The sequence below is a fragment of the Martes martes genome (genome assembly GCF_963455335.1).
Source record: "Martes martes genome assembly, chromosome: 16".
Classification (NCBI taxonomy): Eukaryota; Metazoa; Chordata; class Mammalia; order Carnivora; family Mustelidae; genus Martes; species Martes martes.
Genome location: NC_137904.1, coordinates 2,224,671 through 2,240,688, shown reverse-complemented (window position 1 = coordinate 2,240,688; position 16,018 = coordinate 2,224,671). Strand labels below are relative to the sequence as shown.

General features: G+C 63.4%; 4 protein-coding genes across 4 annotated transcripts; all 4 read right to left on the bottom strand.

Moving 5' to 3' along the window:
• Window positions 1-672: 672 nt before the first annotated feature.
• Window positions 673-2,785, bottom strand: TMEM102 (transmembrane protein 102). Its single transcript, XM_080825645.1, has 2 exons — window positions 2,119-2,785; window positions 673-2,007 (listed from the first exon to the last, which is right to left on the bottom strand). Exons 1-2 carry the CDS (start codon window positions 2,330-2,332, stop codon window positions 692-694), a joined length of 1,530 nt encoding a protein of 509 aa, XP_080681771.1. The 5' UTR covers window positions 2,333-2,785; the 3' UTR covers window positions 673-691.
• A 1,844-nt stretch (window positions 2,786-4,629) lies between these two features.
• SPEM3 (SPEM family member 3) lies at window positions 4,630-8,884 on the bottom strand (the record flags this gene model as incomplete). Its single annotated transcript, XM_080825605.1, has 3 exons — window positions 4,630-8,447; window positions 8,547-8,604; window positions 8,747-8,884. The coding sequence occupies 3 exons, from the start codon at window positions 8,882-8,884 to the stop codon at window positions 4,630-4,632; spliced, it is 4,014 nt and encodes a 1,337-aa protein (XP_080681731.1).
• Window positions 8,885-9,550: 666 nt separating this feature from the next.
• On the bottom strand, window positions 9,551-11,413 carry SPEM2 (SPEM family member 2; the record flags this gene model as incomplete). The annotated part of the gene is made up of 3 exons (XM_080825668.1): window positions 11,273-11,413; window positions 11,047-11,104; window positions 9,551-10,896 (listed from the first exon to the last, which is right to left on the bottom strand). Exons 1-3 carry the CDS (start codon window positions 11,408-11,410, stop codon window positions 9,551-9,553), a joined length of 1,542 nt encoding a protein of 513 aa, XP_080681794.1. The 5' UTR covers window positions 11,411-11,413.
• A 1,958-nt stretch (window positions 11,414-13,371) lies between these two features.
• On the bottom strand, window positions 13,372-14,591 carry SPEM1 (spermatid maturation 1; the record flags this gene model as incomplete). Its single annotated transcript, XM_080825669.1, has 3 exons — window positions 13,372-14,111; window positions 14,287-14,344; window positions 14,448-14,591. 3 exons carry the CDS (start codon window positions 14,589-14,591, stop codon window positions 13,372-13,374), a joined length of 942 nt encoding a protein of 313 aa, XP_080681795.1.
• Window positions 14,592-16,018: the final 1,427 nt, after the last annotated feature.

Below are 16,018 nucleotides of genomic sequence, written 5' to 3'. Positions count from 1 at the left end.
GGGCGGAACCCCGGGGTTCCTTGGAGGCAGGGAGTGGGGACGGTCTTAGAGGCAGGCGGAGCCGAGGCAAGGCCGCACGTCTTGGGGTTCAGAGGAGGAGAGACAAGGAGGTGACCGCACTGAACGGAACCCTGGATGGGAGGAGAGGTTGAGCTTAAGATGGATGGAATGGCGGACGCTGGGAGAATGGAAAAAGGGACCCTACTGCCCGGCTTGGGAGGGCAGAACTGAATGAGGAAAGTGGGGTCTAACTGCAGAGGGGAGGGGCGGTGGTGAGATCCAGTCCGGGGCGCAACCTGGCCTGGCCTTCTTAATCTCTCCGATTTTGTGCGAGCCAAACTGGTCAGTCCCTGGTCTCCACACCTTCCTGCTGCGTTCTGTCAGCAACTATGCACCCCCACTCCTTCCCTACTGACTCCTAAAAGACCATAAAAATTGGGAAGATGGTGGCCGGAGGATACGCCGATCAGGGAAGGGTGCTGGCCACAGATCTGGGGAGTAAAGGGGCCAGAAATGGGACGACCGGTGCCAGGGACGGGGCAGGAGGATGGGGAGGAACCCGCGAGGCCTTCTCGGCGGTGCTCTTCGGACCCAGGACGCTCAGTGTGTCCCCTGGGCGAGGGGCTAGCAGCCCCCGCCACATCCCCCTGGCCAACAGAAGCACCTTTCCACGCGGGTAGGAACAGCGTCTTTAATGGGCCCCGCCTCCCACGCCAGCTAAGCCGCCCCCCTTGCGTGCAGCCTTCGCCTCCTCCACCGCGGCGCGCAGGGCCTGGGCTGGGTCCCCGCGGAGCCGGGCCAACGCCCCGAGCAGCGCAGCAGCGCCATCCCCCGCGCGAAGCTTCTGGCCGCTCAGAAAATAGTGGGGCAGCGTCCCGGCCTCGAGCACGCGGCCCAGCTCATCCAGCAGCCCGAGGCAGCAGGCGCCCGCGTTCTCGGGCCGCGCGAGATAGAGCGCGGGCAGCCGCTCGCAAGCCCAGTAGAGCAGCGTCCGCAGGAGGTAGGGCGCCGCGGCCCGGGTCCCAGCCACCAGCGGGCGCAGCAGCGCCTGGGCCGCCGCGTGCGCTTGCAGCAGCGGAGCGGGTATGCGCGCCTTGAGCGCCAGCTCCTGGCGGGCGAAGCAGAGTTGCCAGCCGGAGGCGCCCGGCCCCTCGGTGTGGCCGCCGGGCACCACGTAGAAGGATGACGACTCGGGGGCCAGCGGGCCGGCCCACGAGTGGCTCCGAGCACCCTCGGGCCAACCGGCCACGGACACCACGGGAATCAGGTCGAAGAGCAGGACGCGGCGCGGCGGCCCCGGCGTGGCCAGGAGGACGGTGGTGAACCCCGCGTGGCGGGCGGCGTGGACCAAGCGTGGGGCACCCGGGACCGGGAACAGGGACTCAGCCACCGCGGCCAGGGAAGCAAAGAACCACGCAGCCACCTGGATGGGGCAAAGTGTGGGCCAAGCCTCCCAGTCCTCCGACGGCTGTAGGACTGGGCTGAGGACGGCTGCTTTCCTGACGTCACCATTCAGGTTTTTCAGTGGGGTGGAAACGCCGGGATCGATTCCGTCTTGCTCAGGCAGCTGGGGCCCCGAAACGTTACTAGAGGGTTTTTCCAAAGACACATTTGGCTCAGGTTCAGTGACATAACCGTGCTGGTCCATGGAGGTTTGGGGGCCCTCGGAACCTCCTTCACTCTCGGTTCGGTGGATGGAATCACGTCCTCCTGGGACTGGAGGTCCTAGGCAATCCCGCCAAGCCTCCCGGATCGAGGTTCCGCGGACCCGCTCTGGGAGGCACAGCCACGCGGAACAGGACTCCACATCCAGTTGGAGCTCCTGCCCAGTGCCGTCTAGCGAAAACACGGGCACTAGGAGTGTAAAGCCGGCGTCGTAATGAGGTCCCCGGATGTAAGGACCTAGGGGTGCAGGTCCCAGATCCAGGGAGCCCTCGCGAATCCCACCACGAAGCAGCAAGAGCTCTGCTTGGGGAGGAAACCGGGGGTCCCGGCGGTGAACGAGACCTACGGGAAGAGACGGGTTCGGCAGGGCACGGCCCAAGGCCCGGGCAGGGTGGGGTGGGGCGGGGCGGGGCTGAAGGCTGCGAGCGGCCGGAGGCGGGGAGAGTGACTTACCCAGCAACGAGAAGACGAAGTCCTTGGCTCGGAGGAGGTCGGGCCCCGGGTTGGGCGCGTCGGTCCAGCTCTCCTGCACACCGAGCTCCTGGATCAGCTGCGTTAGTTCCTGCAGCTGCGCCCCGGAGCAGAAGTCGATGTCGGTGAGCGGCCGGGCTGGGGCTGGGGGCGGCGGGCCCCACCAGGGCGCACTCCCCCAGACCGCCGAAGCCATGTGGCTCAGCCGTTTGGGGCGAGGGAACACCCGGACGGGAGGACGCTTAGACGGGCCGCACCTCCGCGGCCGAAAGTCGCCCGCGTTCTTCTCTCCTCCCGAGGCTGCCGGAGTGCCCCAGGCACAGTTCGTCAAAGGGTCTGCAGCTGAAGGGCTCTAAATTTAGTCTTGAAACCGAACAAATAAATACCTCCAACGCCGTTGCCCTTTTCTCAAATACTGGTCCCCGCCCCCGTGGAACGGCTCACCTGACTCAGCAGGTAAAAAGTAGCTGTTGGGCCCTCCGACGGGATGTTGATAGTCGCCGCCGCCGCCCCTGGCCTGCCTCGCCTTACCTCTCTTTCGGGAGCCGATTGTGGTCTGCGGCTGCCCTCTTAGGGAGAGCTGCAAGGGGTAGGCAGGCAGCGGACAGCAGGATTCAACAGGTACCTTCTTCCTGGAGCCCGAGGCCACGCCCCCAAGCCGGGGCCACGCCCCCTTCTGGGGCCGTCCGGGCAGTTCCGGCCCGGCCCCGCCTCCCGCAGGAGATCAGTCGCTCGCCGCGCCGCCGAGCTCTCGCGCTGTGCTGGGGGTTGTAGTTCGACTCTCCGGAGCTGCCGGGGCGTTGAGGCCACGCCCCTGCATCCTTTCCTGTTCCGCTGAAGTAGTGCCTGATGGAAGTTGTAGTTTCTGTGGAGATCAACTCTTGTGACTTTCAAGCCCAGGTCAGGCCCACGCGAACACTCCGTGGGGTTGGAACAGGATGGCTCCGAAGAGCAAAAAATAAAGGCGGACATACCCTAGGGGTCTGGGGGCAACAGGGGCCTCCGCATCTCTTGTGGGAGTAGAGGAGCCCCGGTCGCTTAGATCTAGGAGGGGTCATCCACGCAATCATAGCTTCATTTGAGAGACGAGACTGCTGCCTATAAAGGCTGCACATGGTAGGGCGCGGCCAGAGAGGTGTTGGAGAGGGGCTCCCAGCTGGGTGCCAAGGCATCCCTTCGGGGTCAGTGTCAGGCAAGCACACACAGGTGGTGACCCAGGAAAAAACATCTGGCTCAGGAAAGGGACATAGGTATTCGCGATGCCCACCTCGGACCCATGAGTGCTGGCGGGAAACACACCTCGGGATCGGCCAGCTCGTGCGGGCACACGGAAGTGTTATCAGGACTGAAAATCAAGTCCGGAGGAAAATCCCAGCTGGGCTGGGGCAGGGCAGTGGAACACTGTCGGGAGGAGGAAATCACCTTCGGTGACCACGGCCACCAGAGATACAGCTCTAGCCCAGGATGAGACTGGGACCCAGAATGAGAAGACAGAACCACAGGGAACCAGGGACAGGCCTGCAGACCAGGCCAATCCACCACCAGATCAGGACTTCTCACATTCCCTCAGCACCCCTCCCTGGAAGGACTAAGTCCAAGGTGAGGTCGGCCCACATCCGCGGCAAAGAGCTGCGTAGGAGGGGACTCTCAGAATCGAGCTTGATTTGGGGAGCCCCGATCTCAGGGGTTCCAAGTCCCTGACAAAGAAACCTCTTCGCCCTCAGCAACCTTGAGGCCCAAAACACAGCCCAGAACGGGGGAGGCAGGTTTCCATATACCTGGTTGTGACCCGAGAGACCAGATGGGGAAGACTGAAGGCTAGGCTCTTTCTCACAGTCTGGGGGGCTATCGGGTATAGGGTGTCCCTACTCCTTCCCTCCTCCCCAGAGGGTGGCGTCTCAGTCACACTGAAAACGAATAAGTTCTCTGGGTTCTGTGCGAGCTTTGAAGATGCTGGGTTTGAGTGACAAGGGAAAGGAGAGTTTCTGTAAACTCTAAAGCATTGCTGTCCGATAGGTTTTTCTGTGACGGTAGAAAGGTTCTAAGTCTGTGCTGCCCAATACAGTAGCCACACGTGGCCACTGAGCACTTAAAATGTAGGTAATGAGACTGAGGAACAGAATTTTACATTTTTCTTTTTTTTTTTTTCATTTTTTTCTTTAAAGTAGGCTCCATGCATGCCTAATGTGGGGCTTGATCTCCCGACCCTGAGATTGAGAGTCACATGTTCTACTGACTGAGCCAGCCAGGCGCCCCTAAATTTTAATTTTAATTAATTTACATTTTAACAGCCATATTTGGCTCATGGCCACTGTATTGGACAAGGCAGCTCTGGGCCTTGGGGATCTGGGGTTCCACCACACAGGGATGCAGGAGAAACAGCGGCAGGGATAGAGCAGCAGCCCTCATCGGAAACCGTGGGGGGCTACAGCATCAGGAACAGGGCTAGGGTGGGATGTCCCCAAACCACCACACAATCGTTCTCTCGTCTCTTTATTCCTGATGCACCTTTGTCCCCTCTTTCTCCAAGGTTCTCATCACACACTGATATCCCCACTCCTTGGTCGTCTCCGGGGGGCTGCTGCACGCCTCTTGGCGACTGCGTCTGGGAGACAGAGCTTCACACTTGTCCCTGCCCACCCCAAACTGTCTCTGGCGGGCATCGAAGACCACATGCCCGACCCGGGTGCCTGACCCAGGGCAGTAGGGCTTCCAGTTGACTTTGGGAGGCACAGACATCTGGCGATAGCTCTGGGAGGCTGAAGGCACCGGATCCACGGGACGGTACGCCCAGTCTTGGCCACCTGCTCGCCGGGAGGATGACTGCAGCTCAATTAGCAAAGGGACCTCTGAGAAGGTTTGCAGGTCATTGTAGATCACCACCGGGGGCCTGGGCGAGCTGGAGTTCTGACTAGGGGGGACAGGAGGCCACGGAAGGCGCTCTTGTGGGTCTTCCTTCTGGGGAGCCTGCTCGGATGCACATGACTTCGGGCACAGTGAGGACTTTGGGGTCTGAGGGAGGCCCAAGACTTGGACTGAGTCTGTACTTAGAGCAAGGCCTGGGTTCTTGAGGTGGTTGGGATGTGAGATAAGGGGTGAATCCTTGTGGAAGCTGGATTCCCTAATAAGGCTTTGAGTCTTGGGGAGGACATGGTCTTGGGTAAAGGCTGGGCCCTTATGGGGGCCAGGATCTTGATTAATTCCTGGGTACTGGTGGAAGTTAGGGTCTTGGGTATATTCTGGGCTCCTGTAAATTCCGACGTCTTGGGTCCGGCCACATCTCCTTTCGACTTCAATGGCTTGTGTCAGGCCTGGATTCTTAGGGAGGTCAGAATCTTGAGTAAGGCCTGGATTCTTGTAGTCTCCGGAGTCTTGGGTAAGGCCTGAGCCCTTATGGAGACCCGAGGTTTGGATCAAGCCTGAGCACCTGTTGACTCCAGAGTCTTGGTATGGGCTCTTCTGGGGGCAAGAATTTTGGGGAAGGCCTAGACTCCCAGAGACTCCCAGCTCATGAGCATGACCCGTGATCTTGTAAATTCCAGAATCTTGAGAGGGGCCCGCGCTGTTATGGAGGCCTGTTGTCTGGGAGAGATCTTGCCTTTTATGGTGTATAGTCTCTTGGTTTTGTTCTAGATTCCTATAGACTCCAGAGTTTTGCATAAAGCCTGAACTCCTCTGAATGTCAGAAGTTTGGGGAAATGATATGTCCTTGTGGAGGTTACAAGGTTGGGCGAGACACGGGCTTCTAAAGATACCTGCATTTTGAGTAGGACCTAGGCTCTTTTGGGGGCCAGAATCTTGAGACGGGCTCGGACTCTTGCAGAGAGAAGGGTCTGGAGTAAGGCCTGGGGGCTTGTTTAGGCCTGGATCTTCAGCAAGGCCTGGGTTCCGGGGAACTCTCAAGTCCTTTGAAAGGCTTGAAGTCCTTTGGAGGCCAGAATCTTGGTTGAGGCCCAGACTCCCCTGAAGTTTAGGGGGCTGGGGTGGAATTGGGGGTTGGAAAGTCTTGGAGAAGTGCAGAGGGATGGGGAATTGGGAAGGGGAGACGGACTGAGAAGACTTGGAGGTGGGGGCAAAGGTGGGGGGTCGCACTGAGGCGGAGAGCTGCTGGTGGTTGGAGGCTTGATGAGGGACAAAGGATCTGGGGGACATAAGAGGCAGAGAAAGAGTACATGGGGGAGGGATGGTGCTCACTGAGCTCTGGGTACTGGTCGGAGAATGAAAGCAACGCTGAGGAGGTGTGGCCTCCTTGGAGTAGACGAGGAATTTGGGGTAGACCGGAGTCTGAGAGTCTGTGCGTCTCCTCCCCGAACTGCAAGGATGGAAGCTAAAACAAGGGAAGGTCTTGGGCTGTAAGAACTCCTCTTTGGCATCGTTCGAGATCTTCCATTCCACATTCCCCAACTCCAGGTAGCCCAGGACGGAGCCTGTGGAGGGCTTGGCACTGTCCCTGTTGGGTTGCTTTGTTGTTGGCTCCGCTGTACTAGAGCTGTCCAGACCCTGCCCCTCTTGGGGCCTGGGGAGGGTGCCCACGTCCTTTCTGGAATACCCAGAGGGCGGAGGGGGGCACCCATGGTGCATGCTCTGCTTCACCCTGCGGGCATCGTAGACCACGTGGCCAGTGGAGAGGTCTTGGCCAAAGGCAGTCAGGGTAGAGGGAATAGGAGTTAGGATGGGGGTACGGGTGGTGACAGAGACCGGAGTGGGGACAGAAGTGGTCGTCAGGGTCATGACCAGAGCTGGGCCAGGCGCTGGGACGGAGATTGGGCCAGGGGCTGGGGGAGGGGCTGGGGCAGAGGTGGGAGTGGGCACCAGGGGGTGAGGTACATGCGTGGTGGTTAGATGAGCATGAGCTGGAGTGCACGCTGGGCCGTGGGCTATTACGCGCTCAGGGGTATGACCCAGGGGATGGGCTGAGGGGTGCTCGGGGTTCTGGGCCTGGGCAGGAGTGGGCTGAGTGTGCTCAGGGGTAAAGCCTGGGGGGAAGGTATGGGCCTGGACTGCGGTGTGCTCGGGGCCATGGACCAGGGCTGGGGTGTGTTCAGCGGCATGGGCTTGGGGGGTGATGTGCTCAGGGGTGAGGGCTACGGAGTAGGTATGGGCCTGAAGGGAGTTGTACTCTGGGGCTTGGGCTGGGGAATGGATCTGGGCCTGAGACAGGTTATACTCAAGGGTGTGAGCTGAGGAGAAGGTGTGGGCCTGGGGGGTGGTGTGCTCGGGGGCGTGGGCTGGGAAGGAAGTATGGACCTGGGGGGTGGTGTGCTCAGGGCTGTGAGTTGGGAAGGAGGTCTGGGCCTGGGGGGTGTGCTCAGGGACATGGGGTGGGGTGGAGGAGTGGGCCTTGGGGGTGGTGTGCTCAGGGGTGTGAGTTGGGAAGGAGGTCTGGGCCCTGGGGGTGGTGTGCTCAGGTCCATGGGCTGGGAGGGTCTGGGCCTGGGGGGTGGTGTGCTCGGGGGTGTGGGCTGGGAAGGAGGTCTGGGCCCTGGGGGTGGTGTGCTCGGGGGTGTGGGCTGGGAAGGAAGTATGGGCCGGGAAGGAAGTATGGGCCTGGGGAGTGGTGTGCTCAGGGGTGTGAGTTGGGAAGGAGGTCTGGGCCTGGGGGGTGTGCTCAGGGATGTGGTGTGGGGAGGAGGAGTGTGCCACGGGGGTGGTGTGCTCAGGTCCATGGGCTGGGAGGGTCTGGGCCTGGGGGGTGGTGTGCTCGGGGGCATGGGCTAAGGAGGAGGCACGGGCCCTGGAGGTGGTGTGCTCAGGGGTGTGGGCTGGGAAGGAGGTCTGGGCCCTAGGGGTGGTGTGGTCAGGTCCATGGGCTTTGTAGGAGGTCTGGGCATGGGCTGTGGTGTGCTCAGGGGTATGGGCTGGGGAGTGGGTGTGGGTCTGGGCGGGGGCCCGGGGTGGGTCGTAGTCTGGGGTGTTGGTCTTGCTCTCATGGGCCAAGAGGAGGGGAACCACGTCCACCGTGCTCATCCTGGGGAACTGGGAAGGTGTCTCGTGCCTGGAGACAAAGGGGGCCTGGGCCTTTAAGGCTGTGACCTGGGGGACTTCCCCAGCTCCCATCGCCCCCTCCTTCCACGGTGCCCAGGGAGCGTCTGCGGGAGCCCCAGTGCGCCCACACGGAGGCGGCACCCAGCAGCACCCAGCAGCTGCCTCGTCGTTCGTGTCTGGAATCCAGGAGCTGAGGTGGTTAGGGCGCCCGGCCAGGACGCCGGGGCGACGGCCGAAGCGGGAGGAGACTCTCGAGCACAGGTTCTTGGGGTCCATGGAGCAGCGGGTGCACATGGGATGGCCACCTGCACAGCTGGGATGCTTGTCTGCGGGCACAGTGGGGAGGGGGCAAGGCCAGGGCTCCTGAGGGGCTGGGAGAGGGGACGGGTCCACATCCCCTTGAGGCCCTGCTGGGGTCCACTCACCTTTGGGGAAAAAATGATGGAAAAGGATCCGCAGGGAGCTCTTCAGATGCCTCCAGAGCTGAGGGGAGCAGGGTGGGGGGGAGCCCGGACGTGCGGTGAGCCCTGCCGCCCAGCCCGTGCTCAGCCCCATCCCGGCAGCCCACCCACGTCGGCCCTTTCCCACCGCGGGGCTCCCCCGACCCTGTTGCCCCCGCCCTGACCAGAGTCACTACGTTGATCCCCACGTTGAGCAAAATGACGCTGCCCAGAATCAGAAGGATGGAGTCTCCGAGGTCCTGACACTTCCTGGGGTTAGTGCCAGAGCACACTTGGGCTCCGTGGTGGGCTCGCTCACCCATGGCCGGGGGTCCCAGGACTACCTGGGCCCCCCCGTGGCCCCCACATGCTCACTAGGAGCCAGACTCCTCTCGTGGGGGAGGGGGCGAGGGACTGGGTCACAATGGGGCAGGTGTTGGGTCACAATGAGGGAGGGGAGCAAACGGAGGGCCTAGGACGGCCTGCTCTGGTAACCAGGTTCTCTGCACCTGAGCCCCAAAGTCAAGCGGGACTGGAAGCCAGCGCCCTGCCCTGGGGCCCTCATTCCTCCTCTGTTCCCTCACTGCCCTACCTCGCTCCCTCGGACACACACACGGTCCGTCCCCTCGGCCACTCCCGAGGCTGGGAAGACCTTGACCTCAGAGCCTTGACCTCCCTGCCCTCCATGGGGTGGGTGGTGGCCCTGGATCTGAGCGGACGTAGGACTGAGCCTCGGAGCCCACTTACGGATCGGGGAGGGCAGCCGCCCAGAGCTGCTCAGACGCGGGTGGTGGCGGTCCCCCGGTCTCCCCGTAAGGCACGGGGCGGGACCAGGGTCCCGCCAGGGGGGATGGAGGCCACAGCCACGGGGACGCAGGCTGAGGAGGAGGGGCCCTTCCCAGCCCCAGAACACACCACAGTGCTTCCTGGACTCCGTTGCTCTTTATTCCTGCCTCTCCGCGCCCACATCCCCCCGCTGTGGCCGCGGGTCAGTGAAGCTTCCCGGTCCGGCTCCGGTGCAGCGACGGCCTCGAGGCCGAGGCGGAGGGCGGGGGCAGCGAGTTGGCCCGCGCTCGGCTCTCCTGCACCTGCCGCTTTAGCTCCAGGCTGTCGTAGACCTGGCAGCTGGCAGTGCCCCCCGGGTTCCTGCTGAGCGGCAGGAAGGTCGGCTGGGGCTGGGGGGGCTCGGGGACCTGGGCTTCGGGCAGGGGCTGGGAGGAATGGGGGAGCAGGGCCGAGCTGGGGGCCGGGGCCCGTTGGTAGGTGGTCTCGCCCAGCATGGTGAGGGAGGTGGTGGTGGTCAGAGGGTGCCGAGCGGGCAGCGCCTCAGCCCACTCGGCCGCCCGGCGCCGGACCTCGTGGGGCTCGCGGGCGTTGTAGCTCAGGTGGCCCATGGACGGGTGCGGGCTGCGGCTGGGCTGGCTGTAAGCGTGGCCGGGGACGCTCCGCCGGTGTGCCTGGGGGGAGCAGTGCTCACGGGCCTCGGGCCGGGAGCCCCGGGGCACCAGGGCGGGCGGGGGCTCAGAGCCCTCCAGACCCCGCCGCCGCTGGTCCCAGGAGTCGTAGAGGAGCTGGCCGCTCGAGGGGTAAGGGCTGTACCCCACGGGGACCCAGGAGGGATTGGGGGGCAGCCGGCGGAGGGGCGGTGGAGGTGAGGCCCACTGCTCTACCTCCATGCTGCCCCAGACTCGGGACTGGGAGCAGTGGGGCCCGCACGACTGCAGCCGCAGCTCCGACTTGGCCTCCACGCGCTTGGGCAAGCGGCGCAGCTCCGGCGAGAGGTAGAGGGAGGGTGGGGGCAGACTGGCCAGGATCCCGCCGCGGCGGCCCCACAGCCCCACGTTGGAGGGCAGGCCCCTCTGCGGGTAAAGCCCTCCCCAGCCACCCCGTGGGTACTTGGGGTGTGGGAAGGCCAGGTCCTCCTCCTCCAGGAAGGAGTCCAGATCCCCCCCGAAGGAGGGCACCACCCGGAGCTGTGACATCTTGCGGCCCTGACGGTGGCTGCGGAAGGCTGAGCGGTTGTGGCAGAAATGCTTCTGGTTCTTCAGCCCCCACTGGTGGCTGCAGGAGTCCTGGTGGTGGTGGCGGCCGTGGCCGTGGCGGTGGCTGTGGCCGTGGCGTTGGCGGGGCCCGCGGCTGCGGGGGCGGCGGCGGCGGCGGGGGCGGCAGCGGTGGCAGGAGCGGGAGCTGTGGAAACGGTGGTAGGAGGAAGAGGGGTAGCGCGCCGGCCGGGCCAGCTTAACTTCCATGGGCTCCAGGGTGCAGTGGACGTGGACGTCTTGGGGCTTCGCAGGGGGATCCTTGTTGGGACTTTCACAAGGCTGGGAGGTTTCATCTGGGGGTGACAAGAGTCCGTGAGGTCGGGACGACTGTCAAAGGAGCTCGGGGTTGGGAACAGGACGGCATGGGTTTCTCGGGTTGTGGTGGTGACATTCGGGTGGGGGGAGGGGGCCGTGTCCCCGACCTCTCTTGCTGCCATACTTACTTTTCTGATTAATCCAAGAGATCATCTTGTCTAAGGCATTCTGGAGCCCATGCCACATCTGGGGGTGGGGTGAGGTGGGCGTGAGGACCAGGCGGCTCTCTACCTGCCCCCGCCCCCGCCCCCGCCACACTCCTACCTGGCTCCCAGCCAAGAGCACACTCTGCAGGTGCAGGCGCCCACCCTCAGCCCTCTTTGCCTGTGGGGGCGGCCCACCGCCATCACTGACCATGGTTACCACATTGATGGCGATGTTCACCAGGATGACGAGGCCCCCCAGCAGCAGCAGCACATCTTCGGGATCCTGCAGATGTTCCTGATACTGATTACAGCACCCCACGTTGTCATACCAGAGCTGGTTTTCCATGGCGGGGGGGCCCTAGGGCCACCTGGGCCACCGCCCCCCCCCCCGAGCCCCGACCACACTGTACTCATGCCGGGACCTGGGGACAGCTACCAGCTGGTGAGGGGCCTGGGTCATAATGAGGCACACTGTGGGGAGTCACAATGCAGAGGTGGCCACTCTTACCCACTCGGCTCGCCCTTAGATGGCCGTGGCCGCCCTTGGCTGCCACTTGATGGGGCCCCCGTCCCCGGATATCCCAGAGCTCAGTCTGTCTCTGTCTCCCACAGGGGCCTGCTTAAGTCGACACCCGATTCGTGAGTTGAAAATAGGGTCGCTATAGTTGTAAGACGGTTTTCACAGGGCTTGAACGGTCCATAAAGAATTTCCTCCAAGTTGTCGTTCTCATGAGACGTCAAGGCAGCTTGTGGAGATGGTCCCCTCGACCCATGCCTACTTGGGGCCAGCAGCTGGGGTGACAGCAAGAGTCCCCTCTAGGGCAACCCCACTGTGCCGTTCCCTCCCCGTCCTTCCTGTTTCCCTGTGATGATTCCTCTAGCACCTACCCTCCCCCATCCCTCCTGGCCAAGGGTTGCAGCCAACATGGTGCGGTCTCCAAGCCCACTGGCCCCCTCGCTTCGGAGCAAGACTGACTTCCCACTCGCCCCGGGTTGCTTTCATCTGCCAGGGACCACTCCCGACTCTGCTCTTTCTCCTTCCTAACCAACTGCCCTCCCACTGACCTAGCCCTCCCAGCCGGAGAACTGTTAGATGCCCCCTTAAGAAAACCTCCTGAAATTCACAAAGCACAAACAGGTGTCATTGTTGACAAAGGAGAGTTGTTCAGAAGCAGGTTCATCACTGGGGCCCCTGGAAGTGGCGCCCTGGGGCCCTTGAGTCATTTGTCCGCCCGATGGGTGAACAACTCGACGGAAATAAGGCAACGCCCAGTGGGCGTTTCCCTTCGAGCCCCTAAACACGGAGTGGGTGCTCGATACTCACTCACTGAACGGAATCAAAGTGATCAATGATGTCGGCTGAAAGCGAACAGAGCAACAGGCCGATTCACAGAAGGCCTGTCTGTCCACATTCCGTGCACGCATCTGCTACGGAAGGTGGGGTCCGCGTCCTTCGGCCTGGGCGCGCTCACGTGGCTTGGGCTCCCAGGCGCACGGGCGGCCGCGTGCGTGTGTCCACGTGTCTGTGCATGCGCGTGCGCGCGTGCGTGCGTGCGTGTGATGCGGGCCGTCTAGGAGCAGGGCAGGGCCTGCGTTTTCCTGCTGCGTGTGGATGGGATGCTCTGATGAGTTCCCGTGGTCGATTGAGGCAGGTGGGAGCCTGAGGGGCCAGGCTGACTCTGTGTGACCGTGAATAAGTCACTTTTCCTCCCCGAGCCTCCGTCTCCTCATCGGTGACAGGCAGGTGCTAATCGGAGCAGTGAGGTCTCAGAGGGCAGCCCTCGAGAATGTCCCCCGTGTGTGGTCCTCGGCTCCAAGCCTGCTCACGGCTACAGGAGAATCCAGTCCTGACTGGGGCGTGGGGAGGCCTGGACGTCCTCCCTCCCAGCAGCACCGCTCAAAGAAACCAGGGCTTGGAGGGGGGCACACATCACACCTGGGGGCTGCAGCCCAGCCCTGGGCTCCGGCCGAAACCAGGCCGCTGAGGGGCTAGGGCCGCAGGGGTGGGGTCTCCCCTCTAGTTGCAGGTCAGCATAAGGATCTGGGCCGGGACCTGGGGGGCTGCTGTGGGCACGAAAGAAGACAGGAGAGCGGCAGGTGGGAACCTGCCTCATCAGGGGCTAGGAGACAGCTGCGGGCAGGGCCCAGGGAAGCCAAGAGGTTGACGAGGGTCCCTGGGGCTCCTGAGGCTCCTGTGACCAGGGAGACCCTTCTCCGAGTCACCGGGGCCCCTGGGCACTGTGGGGGCCCTGGCTTCCCCAACACCACCGCGGACCACCTCCTCTTTTCCTTTTATTTTCGTCCCAGTCACCTCTCTGTCACAGAACGGTACACCCAGCCCTTGCTCGTCCCCTCGACGGCGTTGCTGGACGGGGAGCCCAGGGGGTAACAGTGGGACAGGGCCTCCACCTCGCGGGTCAGCTCCCGCAGCCGCCGCCGCACGTCTCGGGCGTCATACACTACGCGGCCCGAGGAGCGGCGCCGGGGGATGTCGGGGACGTGGGCAGGGCCCAGGACCGGCGGTGGGGCCGCAGGGGCGGGGGCGCACGACTCCGGCTCAGCCTGGGCCCCCGGCCCCACCCCGCTGTTCCTGTGGCTCAGGGCCTGCGGGCTGGGGGGCGGGGGGTTCACCGGGTACACGTAGGCCTCGAGGCCTAGCTCTGAGCGCATCTCCGCTTTGAGGGGTCCCCCCTCCACGGCCTGCTGGAAGCGAATGGTCTGGGGAGGGGGCTCCGCGGCGTCCTGGGGCCAGGGAGCCCAGAACCTCTGCGTGGGCTGAAAGCCCTGCCAGTCTGCGGGCTGATCCCAGTGGTGGGAGCAGACTGCTGGGTGCTGGTGTGGGGGCTTCTCCTCGTCGTCCGTGTCGGGGACCCAGGCTGCCGGGCGGTGGGCACGGCGGCCTGAAGAGCGGCGGTGGCGGTGGCGGCGACTGGGCGGGGGGGTCACGGTCATTTTCACAGGGTCCATGGTACATCGGAGGTGGACTGCAGGGGCGCTCTGCTTCGGAGGCTGGGGCGGCTTCCCCGGGGAGGATGGCTTAGAAGCTTCTGTAGATCAAGGAGAGGTGGGAGGCTGGTGGGAGGCTGGTGGGGATGGAGCCGCAGGGGGGGAGGCCCCACCGCTGAGAGGGGAAGGGGCCGGCTCTGGCTCAGGGCTGGCTCGCCAGGTTCCTGCCTCTTCTGTGCCCCCCGCCCCCAACCCCCGGCCCCCCCCCCCGCTTACCTTTCTCATAAACAATATGGAACACTTGGTGTAAGAAGCCACGGAGTCTGCGCCAGAGCTGGGTGAGGGAGGACACAGTGACCCCGGGCCGGCCCTGGCCACCAGGCCTCCCGCCGCCGCCGCCGTCCGGCCGGCGCCCACCCACCTGGCCCCACCCTGACCAGCGTCACCATATTGATGCTAATATTAATGCAGATGATGAGACCCAGCAGCAACAGGATGGAGTTGCCCAGGTCCTGACAGTTGTTGGTGTTGGAGCTGTGATACGACGCCCACCCGGGCCGTGGCCGCTCAGCCATGGCCATGGGGGTCCCTAGGGCCACCGGGGCCCCTAGGCCCCCAGCCCACTGTGCCCACAGTATCCAGCCAGCCTGCCTGCCTGCCACAGGGGCTCCTGGGGGCAAGCGGGTCACAATGATGCCGGGGCGCTCCCTCACAATGTGCCAAGAGGCAGAGTCTTGGGCTCGTGGGTGGCCCTTCAGCCTGGGCCCAGGCCTTGGCAGAGGCCAGACCCTTCACCTGGCATGCCTGTCGCCTGGTCCAGCCCGTGCGCCCCCTGGCCTGTCTGGGGTCTGCCCCCACGAGCCCACACTCTTCCTTCTCTATACCAGCCTCAGGCCTCTGCACACACCTGGGCCCCAATCGGAACTCCCCACACAACCCCACTACCATGGCAACCGTACCCCAGCACCCACTGCCCCCTTTCTGTGCTCTGAGCCGCTCCCCGAAATGGGCTGTGGGCTCAGACCACTTCCCTCTCCCTCACCGGCCGAGTGGAAGCCCTGAGGCTTAGTTCCTCGAAGCGCCCCCCGACCCACCATAGCAGGCACAACCAACAGTTAAATTTTTATATTTACAATATTCTCTTCATCTTTTGCCAGGTTTAAAAATGTGTACAGAGCCGCGAAGGGTTGGGGCAGGGATGTGGGATTGTCCGGGGGTTGTTCTGGGGAGAGGGGCTGGGCATTGGAGTCCGTGGCTGAATCATGGGGTCCCCCAGCCCCCCTCCCATGCCCCAGTCTGGGGGGGGCGTCTGTCTACAAGGTTCAGGGCCCAGGTCCCTAGCATTTAGAGGGCATGGCCATTTGGAGAGGAGCTAGACCAGGCAAGGGGAGGGGTCAGAAAAGAACTAAGTTTCCATGGGGGGAGGTGGGAGAAGGGACAGTCAGGAGGCAGAGTTCTGGGGAGCCAAGACCAGGGATTCCGGATTTGGGTGTCAGTGGGAGACAGCCCCCCACCCCCTATTCAAGTTTGGCACTAACGAACCCGCCCCCAGCAGACAAGGACTTTCCTCCACTGGTGTCCCTTAAAACCCTACCTGACACCGTTCTTCTCCCCAGAGGCCCAAACCCTTTCTCCCCAGGTGGTTCCTCTCCGGAGCGGTCACTGCACATGACCTTTCAGATTCGCCCTGTGCTATCCGCCCAAGCCCCGTCCCCCACCGCCCCCTCCGTCTGTTCTCTGCACTGCTGACCTCATTCTCTCCCCAGCCTGTCCCGTGAAGCCTTTCCCCCTGCGCCCTCTTTCCGCGGCTCCTTTCCTTCAGCCCTGGCCGAGGGAAGGGGGGCCTCGTCAAAGAAGGGGGTGGGCGGCTGAGGGGAGAAGGTGTTCTGACACTGACACTGGGTGGCTTCAAGGAGGGAGACAGAGAAGGAAGGAGGGACACTGAGGCAGAGAGGGAGGGATGAGACACAGGGAAGGGAGGAGAGACACAGGCAGGACCCCTTTCGCT

Bases quoted from the DNA above. Each gene is read 5' to 3' on its own strand.
- TMEM102 (XM_080825645.1), bottom strand. From the start codon at position 2,332: ATGGCTTCGGCGGTCTGGGGGAGTGCGCCCTGGTGGGGCCCGCCGCCC. The intron at 2,008-2,118 runs GTAAGTCACTCT...CTCTTCCCGTAG, and splicing joins CTTCGTCTTCTCGTTGCTGG to GTCTCGTTCACCGCCGGGAC.